The sequence below is a fragment of the Micropterus dolomieu genome, linkage group LG20 (assembly GCF_021292245.1).
Source record: "Micropterus dolomieu isolate WLL.071019.BEF.003 ecotype Adirondacks linkage group LG20, ASM2129224v1, whole genome shotgun sequence".
Lineage (NCBI taxonomy): Eukaryota > Metazoa > Chordata > Actinopteri > Centrarchiformes > Centrarchidae > Micropterus > Micropterus dolomieu.
In genome coordinates, this window is record NC_060169.1 from 17,563,841 (window position 1) to 17,576,049 (window position 12,209).

A 12,209-nucleotide genomic window follows, 5' to 3' on the forward strand; every position below is an offset into this window, starting at 1 on the left:
CGAATCACAGATTGACTTACTGCCAACAAACACACAGTAACAGTGTGAATCTGACACAGCTTCAACACTTATAATTCATGTCTTGCTCTTTACATCTCTGATTAATTTTATGCTCCACTAGAGTGGAGTTTGGTACATTCCTCATCTGACTGGCTGTAAGTTTCTATATCACGTGGTTTATTGCTGTTCACGTTTTTACTCAAAATATTATTCCTCTTGCTCCTTATGGGGAAGTATCCTTTCTCAAATATCTGATAGTATTTTGTATTTTATGAACTTTAAAAAATGCTGAATGAAGGCAAAGAACAATCTCTGATACCGCTATTATTACTGTGGGTAATGAGAAAATCTTTATCAAATGTGATATTCTTGTACTTAACTGTGTTCTAACTATTTTAAATTTCTATTTTAAAATTGTTGATACTCTTGCTGTAAAATCTGCTTTTCATACATGTGTCCAGGAACCAAAGGTTCTTTCACTTTCTGTTTTTGGTGCCCTAGTTGTAATGTACAGTAAATGGTGTACAATTTACTGTGGTGGTCCTCACAGTCCTTTGATCATGGAAAAAAAAAATAAAACTTCATTAAGTCATATGCATTCTGTTCTCTCAAAAAATCCCAACAAACTTACTGTACTCTTTTGAATGACATGTTTATTAATTTAATTCTGTCTTTTAAAATTTACTCCTCTTTCAAAACAAGGTCCCAGTGAACATACATTCTCTTTTCACTAATCAAGTCCAGTTCCAGAAAATTGGTATTAGTCACCTTGATCTGAGCTACACTTGCACTTCCTAATGCTGAAATCTATTGCCACATGAAGATATAACAACATAAAATCCACACTTAAATGCTTCATTTGAAGTTGGCAAGCAATGCTGTCTTTATTATGTGAGGCAGTGTGAACAAAAAAAAGGTTGCTTGGCTACTAAAATACAATACTTGGCTTACCTACAACCTTGCCTACAAATTCTTCAGGAGTGGCAGTGTGATTTATAAACAGGGTCCGTTGTTTGGTACTACACAGTTCCAACATTACAGAGATGTCTGAGATGATAATGCATTGAAAACACACCATGGGGATTGCTGCTTGATCATTACACCCACTCATCAATAAGTATCTCTATTCCTCTGAGACTGAGATTTAGCTGTAGACTAACATGCTCTGGAATGGTTTGCAGCCATTGTTATTATTAGTTACACCGGTTTATGACAAATCAAAATGTCCACAGTGTCATCACAAAACTGGTATTCTGGTCAAAGGGGCATGTTTGACGTCAGCTGCAAGAACACTAGAGGTTGTTGAGAAAGACGTGTGCTAATGGGGCTGCCAAACTGTTTCAGTGAAGTAAAGTGTTTTCCTGTACTCTGTCTTGTAGAGAAACACAGCAAACTGATGCATGGCTCTTGTGCTCTATGTTGATTTAACAACCTCAATCTTTAAACAGAATTCTATTGAAAGATCGAGACTGTTGTCATTACATTTGTCTGATAAATGACAAGTGTAACGTTTCGTTCCAGTAATATTGAAACACTTCATTTCCTTTGACCTTAGCACACAGTTGCCTCACTACTGAAGTTAGACACTGCCCCCTGTGCTGTGGCAGTTTTGCTGCTCCTACACAGTTAAAAGTGCAGAAGATGGATTTCCCTACAGCGTTTAATAATGTGTAACTTCATCACATCAATCACTAGAGGCAGCAACGTGAGAAACAGCTAATGACTTCATGTTGGCAGGGCACCTGAAGTTGAAGTTGTGCTGCTGTGACAGCTGAGATCTATCTTACCACATCCCTCCCATGTTCCTGCACTGATTTGTATTTATAAATACCCATGCTCACAACACTCTGTGTATTGACAGGAGCTTTGCTGCTATTTACTGCTGCTATCAATTTGCAAAAGCCTCCTCCAGCGCAGCCTCCACCTGCTATGCTTCTACTTTGTTTGTGTGTACACTAGACAGTTGTTATTTCTATGATAATTCTTGCTGTGGGTTTATTTACAATGTTCTCTGGATGTTATTTATCGTGTTGCTGTGTATTATAATCTGGTGTGCTGCATTACCGCAACAGGGAGCATCCCCAGGAGCAGAACCACACTGGACCACCTGGTGGTGCCAGATATTGCATGATATTGTCAGGCACTGCACTCATTTCATTTGCAGCAAAGCCTCAATTCTATTCTCAATTCAATTCTCCTACCACGAGCACCCATGGCTTCTGTCAAACATGGACACATTTTCTGATTCAAAAGTAATAACATCATATAAAAGTAATCTGATGATAAATAATGCAAACATTCAGTGGACACACAAAATTACTTGATTTGACTGTTGACTGTTCTCACAACAAAAAGCTAATAATCAGTCAGTAACTTCATCAATACTCTTCACTTCTTTAAATGGTTTTAAAGGCTCCGCACGCCCACACAGGTGTTTCTAATTAACCTAACTGATTGGACCTATGCAGGGAATTATGTGAGGTCACCATTCACAACACACCAATAAGAATGATTAAGTGTAAGTATTATCCCGCTTTAACAGGTGTAAAAAGAGGGAGATGGTGATATGTCAATCAAGCACCTTTTGTACACATTTCACCTGGCCTAAAAAGAGGTGATTTAGTGAAAACACCTGTGCGGGTGAACTATGATTGTGCAGGGCCTGCAACAGCCTGTAATTAGTGTGAAAAAAGTTAATGTTCCAAATTTGTTATACCAGAAAAAGGAGATATGGTATGTGCTCTGAATGCAAAAATACAATTGTTACTGCTTCAATGCTGATTTTGTAAATACACGCATAAGAGGCTTTTACCACATTGATGTTGTAAAAGGAGACCTATTATTATTTGTATAAAAGTATCCCTTCAGAGCAGCTTTGCATGTTTCAGTTTAGCTTGAGTTCTGTTTTACACATATAAGGGATCAGTAATAAACAATGCACAATTTGAGGAACACTGAGTACACTGTATGGTTAACAACTCATTTTAGGTAATTGGAAAAGTCCTTTACGTCTCCCTCCTGTTCCGCATCCTCAGCCCACTTACCCCGACTTCTTTAGTCACGATACGACCGTCACCCCCTGCTGGTACTGACATTGACAAATGCTCTTCGTCACCCTCCTCTGCTTCTTCCTCTGGGTTGGGACAACCCTCACAACTGAACTGCAGGCTCTCTGCCTCCATCACTGGATCATCTTCATCACCTTCATCCTCCTCTTCTGCCTCTGTCCCCTCATCGTCTTCCTCCACCTCGTCTTCCTTCTCGTCTCCCTCCTCTTCACAAGTATCCTCTTTAGGGTAGTGGAACACATCTCTGTGGTCACAAAAGCTTATTTGCTTCTTCCCTCCATTGTGACACTGTAGCTCTTTGCTCACCTCTAAACCAAGTCTCTCCTGCTTTCTGTCCATGGCAGGCTGGGATAAAGGAAGGCTGAGTAAGAGCCTTTTCTCTGCTTCCTCCTCCTCCTCCTCCTCCTCCTCCTCCTCCCCCCCCCTCCTCCTCCTCCTCCTCCTCCTCCTCCTCTGTGTCTTCCTCTACTTCCTCTACTTCTTTCTCTTTATCCTCCTCTTCCCCTCTGTCCCCTGCCTCCTCCTCTTCCTCTTCTTCCTCCTCTTGCACTATGGATAGTTTCCTTGCCATGATCTCCTCCTCCTCTTGCTCCATCCTCTCTGCCAGGGCCTCAGCGGTGGGCTGGTTAAGAGGTACCTCCAGTATAATAGAGTCAAATCTAGGTCTGTCATAGGACTCATCATACACTGGGTAGGTCTCCTCTGGGTAACCTGCATTGGTGTACAAAAAGAAACATAAGTACATACAGTATGAGAGTTTGGGTGTATGAAGCAGCTTCTTATAATTAAAAATGGATTTGATTAGCCTGGAGACAAAATCTGCTACTAAAACCTGCAACGAATGTACTTCATGTAAAATGATGTGAGGTGCTTGGAGATTCAGATTTAGGCGTGTACCTTCCCAGTCTGCACTGTAGGGGACCTCCTCAGCCTCCATCTCTGGGGAGGCTCCCTCCAACCGGCTCTCTTGCATCAGCTGTGTGATCTGTCTAAGTTGCCTGAGTAATTTCTCCTCCTTCTTTGATGTTGTAGTTTTACTCTTCCTCCTTCTGCCACTAGAGAGCAACACAGATATGTAAGCAGAGTCAGTAATAGGCAAGACTATGGCACATCAATCAGAGGCTTCTTGATTTCTCAAGCCCCTTAGTGAGTGAGCTGATGCCCAAATTAAGTAAATAAGTAAATAAAATGTAAATCACTTAGACCATATTATTGAGGCTGTGAGTCTCAATTTTTTCATTTGCTTAATACATCTTTAGCATTCTCCAACAAACTAACAACTAGATAATGCCCCCTTTCCTTACACATAAATTCATTTTTCTAGACAATTTATGTGATTTTATGACTTTAAAATGAAGTAGTAGCAGTAGCTGTTAAGTAAAATATGCCAGTGGCCTTCCCAGCCATGGAATAATTTTCTCTTTAATTTTTTTGCCCTTTCATTTCCATGCAAGGTCTATGCTGAGTTATCCCAGTATGAAGTAATTTTTCCTGGTTCTTCTGTGCTATGGGCAGTGAACAGTAGGATGTCAAGAGAAAAATAAGTCTTACCTCCCAGAACCACGACTCTTCGCAGAGACAATCCTCTCCATCATCTTTTCTGTTTGCAGTAGTCTCTCCTGAAGCATGGCAAACTCATACTCAGTTACTACAAGAATTGAAAGAGAAAACATTGTTTTAATATCAAAATAAATTGCATTTCTATGCAAACAGTAAACAAATGCAGCTGTGTAAATTTATATGTAAGTTGACACACAAGCATGTGTTAAGTGTTAACTGTAGGCAAAAGTGCTATTAACACATTGAATTGAACTGAACCTTCACAAAAACAACAAGTATTTTGCTATTTGTCCACAAACAGCTTAAGTTATGTTAGTAGGAACCTTAGGGCTGTTAAAATGTAACGAGAACAGAAATGGAATTACACACACAAATACCTTAAATCACTGAAGCTACTTACTTATCTTACTCTCCACATTTGCTTTGGTTACTGTAGTGTGGTTTCCTGATTTAGTAGTCTTCCCCTTACATGTCAGCTGTAAACATGAAACTGATTTCATTTGAGCAATGGAGCATAGCAATAATCATCTGTAATTAAAACATATGTACTGTACATTTAATTACCATTTAATGTCACAGAGATCACAGTGTCATTTCTCATTATGCTGTATTTACATGACATACAGCATAATATAGAATAGTGTAAAGCAGCATGATGACGATTTTTATTCATATACAAAGTGTGTATATACATATATATACACATATATATATATATATATGTATATACCCTACCTACCATGCAGGACAGTCATATAGTAATTACCTTATATATTATATAGAAGATGTAAAGAAAAATCCCAAAGCCATATATGGGTATCGCTTGAGCCATCAGGTTGTATTTTTTGCCTCGTCCGATGCCTTTTATTTTGGCCATGGCCTCAGCACTGTGGGTCATGGAGTAAGATGGGTCAACACCCCACCTTTCTGGGTCCACTGGCAATGACAGCTGATTCATCACAGGAGGGTAGAACCCAGGCCCAACTGGAGGAGACAAAAATCATTTAGTCAATATCAATAAATTAGAGCAATTTTTTCCCACATCCCACGATCAACCGGTGGTACATGCTTCTTTTCTAATTTCAGAAATTAATCATGTAAGTAGTGGGGGTATATAGGATATTACATCTGTGAGAGCTCTTTGTTAGCGTAAAAGCTGTAAGCTCTCACTCCAACATTATTTCCATTATTGGCAGGCTGAGTGTATACCACAGTTGGTAGCACATCAACCTTAAAGGCACTACTTTAAAGTGCCAGAAAATGTTCAAGCCCCACTTTGGACCAGAGTGTTAATTGGTCACAGCTTCAAAATATCACACAGCTCTATGGTGTTTGAACTTATGTTCAGTTCCCACTAACTGCATTAGTTAGTGTTACATGTGTATATTGTCTGTCTTTCTAAATGTTATAATTGTCTGATCACTGTTTACATGGACATCAGTTTTTCTTAAGGGTAGTTGTTTGCTGTGTTTATTTTATTCTTCAATGGTGAACTGGATGTCACACATTAACAAGCATATGTGTGGTGTCCAGCCATTTGTGGTCATGGAGTGCCCTTGAACAGATGTGTCTGTCTGCTGTGCAAGTCTGTGGCATATGAGTTTTTTAACCTGTAGGTGGCCTACTGGATTTGAAAAATTGCTGGGCAGTATTAGCAGGCAGCCGCAGGTAACAGCTGCCAGCTCTCACACTGATTTTCTTTAGGAAATATAGTTGGGGATATTTTTGTGTTTTTGATCAAATAAGAAACCTTACAGTAAATTGTTACTATTTTGTAATTTGTACTACAAAATGTGTCTAAAATGTGAGATGTTAGTTGGATTAAGCAAATACTAATATTTCCTTTAAAGTCATTTTTGCTGCGCTCAGGGCCTCTTTGCACCAATCACATGTGCTTGCTTATGTCTGTTCCACCAGTAACAATCAATGCGGCATAAGCAGGCAGACCTGTAGTCAGGCTGCAGTGAAGTGGTAGCTAGTTAACTAGCTAGCATAACATGCAGTGTTTGGCCTGCAGTATTGGTTATCATAATTTCTCTGCTATTTACATTTTTGAAATTTGCCTAAAGCACTGCAAATGTTACTAGGGTGTAAAACTTAAAATTAAATTGTACTTGTATTGTACTTTTGAACTATATAATTTTTTTTTAACATAGCAGGTGATATAAAAAACAGAGTTGCCCTGATTTTGAAGTATCCTTGACAATGTTTTTATTCAGAGTGAGTCAACTTTCTCTGAAAATGGCTGGTGTCATTTCTGGACAATGTTTTAAAGATTTGTTTTGTGGTTCCAGAGATCAAAAATATCTTTCTGTTTTTAATGCATGTGGGTGCCACCATATTAAACTATTATCATTGGTTAAACCCTCTAATGGAGAATAGGGACATTTTTTTAAAGAAGCAAAGTATATGCTTAAGACATAACAGATCTATGATGGGATACTCTGAAATGTAAGGTTCAAGCAGAGTGATTAGAATATTCCTCTAAATTCATGCCAAGTGTCCACTTCCATCTTTAGGTCTGAATTATCTACAAACACAGCTGCAGCTTAAAGAATATCAATATCAAATAATAACAATAACACACCTTTACCGTAATTTCATTTTTACTGTGTTTAATATAGGCAACAGGCTATTTTTTTAAAGGTATATTTTAATTTATTGTATACATTTATTTAAATAAATAGGCCTAAACATATTTAAACATATGCAAATGTGCATGTATAAATGTTACACACTCACATTATGATAAACATGTGTGCAGTGACCCTAGGCCTGGTGTATAGCCAGAGTAACATCTGGCAACAACAACAACAGCAACAAAAAAAGACATGGAGATGGAACAGGATGGAGATGGACATTCTGATGGATGATGATCTGATAAGCTGCCTTACCCTCAGGCTGCCCCATCTCCTTCTTTCCTCTGGGTAAAAGCATTCTGGGCAGGAAGAGAGAAACACAGAGAACAGAGCATGATATCAGAGTAACCTTCTGGCAAGTTGTTATAGACATTTTGTCTCAGGAAATGACAGCCGTTGGTTTATTTCACTTGAACAGTGAAGCTAGCATCCACAGATGTCATCTCTCATCTGGTGACGTTCCTGCCCAGATTAGACCAGATTAAACCAGCTGCCTTCAAGTGCTGTTTGAAATATTGACTAGTGCATTCATTATTCTTATATTATTATTTCCTAATCTGGATTTCAGAAACTACACAACCTACAGCAACCACATTTAGCAGATAGATGGGGTTGCTTACTTAGGTATACCAATCAGCATCAACTCACCACCTATACTTTAGGCCACCTTTCCCCCTGGAGTTCATGGGTCAAGACGCATCTTTCTGCAAATGCCAACCCAATTTCAACCAACGTTCTGAAAAGGTTACAAAATTAGTTTAATAACATGACGGACCAAGCTATTTAGCACTGAATTTAAATAAAGCCATGGATGCTTTTGCCCAGAGACTGGTGAGGGGAAAGTATCTGTTTTAAGGTAAGGCAGCTCACTGTGTAACTGTGTGTTTTGGGTGGTTTAATGAGAAGTGTTCAGTGTTGGGCAGATCAGTGCATTGCTGATTGACATGTGAGGCAACGTAGGATTCGACTGTGCAACTTCATGACAGCTCCCAGCCAGCTAGTTGTAATTCTGGTATGATAAAAGTGTTAGACTGATGACACACAAGCTGACATGAGGATGCAAGTGTCACACAGGTGTGCCAGTCTCCTTTGATTCTGATCAGGTGAATACTTGTGGGTTGGCATTGTAATTCCTACTAGCTGACATTTCTCATCGGACTTGTCATGTTGGCAAAGTGAGGAGGAGGGATACGTTTTTTTTTCTAAAATAGCAACTTTATTTCTAAATGCTAAAACCAAGCTTGCTGAAGATGCCAAACATAACCCATCATGACACTGTATTGAGTAGTGTTTTTTCTAAGGCCTTGAATACACAATATGCATTTACAAATGAGGTATTTACGATGAGCACTCAAATGCAGCACATGACCTATCAACCCATCCACTCTGTAGACCCTCTGGTGTGTGTTTTATACCAAAGAGCAGCAGATGGCAGTGCAGGCTCAGGTACAGATGTGTGGCATGGAAGGAAGACAGGAGATTACCCACTCAAGAGTCCCAACAGTCAAGTAATGAATTGACCACATGACATGGATCTAGTTAGCAAAAAATATCAAAAAAATATGGAGGGGGCAAATGCAAAAATTTAGTTAGAGAAATATAGCCTATACATTCAGTAGGCCTATTCTAATTACATATTTTGGGATAATAGTTGTTAGGATAGTTGTATGGGATTCTCCTGCTGCCATCAGTCTTTTATGTGTGTAAGTTTGAAAGTTAGATGAAAGCAGGCTAACTTGAATAACTATCATGAGTTTGGAATAGTAGATATTTTTTACAAACCATGTGGCATTATTTATGTTATATTTTGCCATTTTAAAGGTACAGCAGTCCATTTTGGCACATAAGCTCAAACCAAAATGCACAATGTCAAGCAGGTGGGCAGAAATAACGAATCCCACATATATTTTCCAAAGAATATTTATCTAGAGGCTAAAGGTTTTCTGAAACAGTGGTCAATGTGTTAGACCCTCAGAAATGCCCACTTGGTACAGGGGTCAGACGTATAATTGATGGCGTACATGTGATCAAAGATTAGGTCTAAGGGTTCTTGCTTTGATAGAGGAGTATAATTCACATTTCATTTCTGCCTGTGTAACTCCCCGCGAGTGGCAAACAGGCAACAACCAGTATCTGCCACTGTGCATTCATGAGGCAAAAAAACATTGAAAACACAGATAAAATGACGAAGAGCTGTTGTGCAACCAATTGCACAAACAGAATAAGAAAGGTGTTAGGCACACTGCTGAAGGATGAAGAGAAGTGGAGTAAAATAAAGGAATTCTTGGAGATGTGTATAGTTAACTATGCAAACACAAAGTTTTCCGAATGAAATATGTCAGAATATTTTGATCAACCCATCAAATGTCCTTTGAAGTCCTCGTGATTAGATTGGGCCAGTAAATCCTGCTTTAAAATTCAACTATACGTGTTTAGGCTTTGTTTATACCTCCTTGGGGTGACCTATATATGCACACATTTTACATACCTCAACCCAGTATGGATCCATGTCAGTTGTACGTATTGTTGTTGGCTTTTGATGTTTTACTAGTTGCTTGTTTTCTACATGGTATCACTTCTCTCCTCATTCATAGCTGCCATAGTTTCTGTCTTTGGGATGACACAGTTAGGACAGAATTGTGTAATTGCAAAATTTGAGTGTGTATTTGTTGTCAGTCTTGAAGTCTTTCCGATTTTATGTATGACTGATTTATTTCAACAAGCTAATTTAAACTAGCTTGTGTCCAACATGCTTTGAACCAGCTCTGCGATGCCAATAATCTCCCTATTCTGGTCACACTTCTGGAAAATGTTTATTGCAGGTTGCTTCTATGGATGATTATCCTTTTATTAAATTACATCAGGTTTTAGGACTCATTAACAGTGTAACTGAATTTACTTTATGTAATTAATCAGATGCTATTGCTAATTCTGATTTGGCACTATTAATCATGCAATCCTTCTTAAGCATTGGGTGGACACGTCAACTTAAAAATATTAATTAAATGTTGTGAAGAGGCTTTTCTCCATTTGGATGCTTTGTGGAGTTCCCCAGGTGTCATATCTAGCTCCAATTCTGTTCTATATTTATATGTCATCTTTAGGCCATGTATTACATAGACATACCATCAGTGTTCTTCATTATGTAGATAGTATGCAGCTCCAGCTATTATGCAATTCTCAAATACCCACAGGGATTTGACTGTCGTCATAACCATCTCCGAGACATTCACAAGTGGATGGCTAAATTTTTACTGTAGCTTGATGCAAATGAAACAGAAATATAAAAGAGTAACTCACACACATTGTTATCAAACACTGCAGAAAATCTGGCTTTTTAAGGTAACCCCTGCCTAGACAAGCATGTTAAAAAAGTGATGCAGTTGTGTTCAAGATTGAAGCAATCATTTCTTTGCTAAAGATGGAACCTGTTATGTATCTATTTATCATTTTCCGCCTGGCATGCTGTAATGCTCTGTATTCTGAAATTGGTGAAAAACCCATTATTGCCTTTTGCTTGTTCAGATGCATCAGCTAAACATGTATCAGGTATAAAGCAAACACTCACATTCTTTCATCCGGTCATTAGCTACCTGTAGAACTGTTTTTAAGCTTTTAGTGCATTATATATACACCTCTCAAGGAAGTGCTTGAGAAAGACTGTGTTTCCCCATGTTAGACCCCATAAAGGCTATGAATGCTTTACAATGAGGAGCCATCTGCTAAATGAATGGTTATTATGAGGAGCTTTGGAGGCTAGCTGGTACGCCAGTGAAGTCTGACTTCACTTTTTGTTGGATGTAACCATTATCACCTCCAGGTCTTTTGTTTTTCTTTTGTGGTTGCATCGTTGGGCCCTGTTTTGAGAACACTACTTTCCTAACAGCCCTTGGTCATGGTTTTCCACCAATAGCAAAGACTTTCAAAGGGCGGAGGTCTGTACTGATATAAAATAATAGTTACTTTGATGTAGTACAGATGTAGGCTTCTAACAGCATGCCCAAGTGGTTTCTTGCTCTTCAAGTTCAACAAGTCTAGTACAGCTCTTAAAAAGGACAAGCCACCATCTGACTGGGTGGTGGGTGCATGAAGTTATTTCATTGTCCTGAAACTGAGCCTTAGGGAACAATAGTTAAAACTTGTTAAGATGTGTTATATGCCATTCTAGTTTGCTGCTTTTGCTTATTGAGTAAGTTAAAGTAGTGGACAGCACTTCATGCATGTACTGTCACTTCAGCAATCATGCATGGTCTAATGATCTATAAAAAGTTAGCTTTTGCTCATAAAAGGATAACAAGAAAACTCTTCTTATAACGTATGTTGCCTTGATTAAGTATTTTTGACTATTAAGTATATTTTATGCAGGATAAGCTGGTGGTTTTAGCTGATTAATTCAGCATCACTATGAACCTTGGGTTTCTTAAATGCAAGGAAACTAAAATTAGATAAAGAGTAAAAGGTGTCTAAGAACCATTCCGATAGAAGTACAAGAAATCATGAGGTTGACCCTTAAGGCCTTCTCAGTAGTAACCTGTAGTGCATCACATGGGTAAAGTCCCATTTTACCCCTCTCAAACACTTGGACAATCTTAGTGTAAGTAGTGCTTATAGAAAGACATCAAGGAGATTTAAGCTAAGTGAAGAATGTCAGGGCACACAAAATCATTGGTCCAGGGTGGATATTTGAAATGAACAATTGTGCTTACCTTGCTTGTAATTTTAAGACACATGATAATGATATCGTTCAAATAGTAATAAGACTGTCACAAACCCCCGGTCGTGACCCTGGCCTGCCTGTTGCCCTGAGGCTGCTGGTGGGCGTGGTAATCTGAGCTCCAGGCTTTCCCACCTGAAGCACATCCGCAATCAGCACACCAGGGCCTCTGCCTGCAATCAACACGCCTTTAAGAGATCTGCCAACCTTCCAGTCCCCGCCGGATCG

General features: G+C 38.9%; 1 protein-coding gene across 1 annotated transcript; it reads right to left on the reverse strand.

Annotated features, from left to right (window-relative positions):
* Positions 1–635: 635 nt before the first annotated feature.
* Positions 636–12,038, reverse strand: ric3a (RIC3 acetylcholine receptor chaperone a). Its single transcript, XM_046033024.1, is given in 9 exon segments — positions 636–3,485; positions 3,487–3,779; positions 3,966–4,123; positions 4,620–4,716; positions 5,029–5,104; positions 5,395–5,612; positions 7,523–7,566; positions 7,916–8,003; positions 11,974–12,038. Coding segments are annotated over 7 exon segments (1,365 nt in total). The 5' UTR covers position 7,566; positions 7,916–8,003; positions 11,974–12,038; the 3' UTR covers positions 636–3,005.
* Positions 12,039–12,209: the final 171 nt, after the last annotated feature.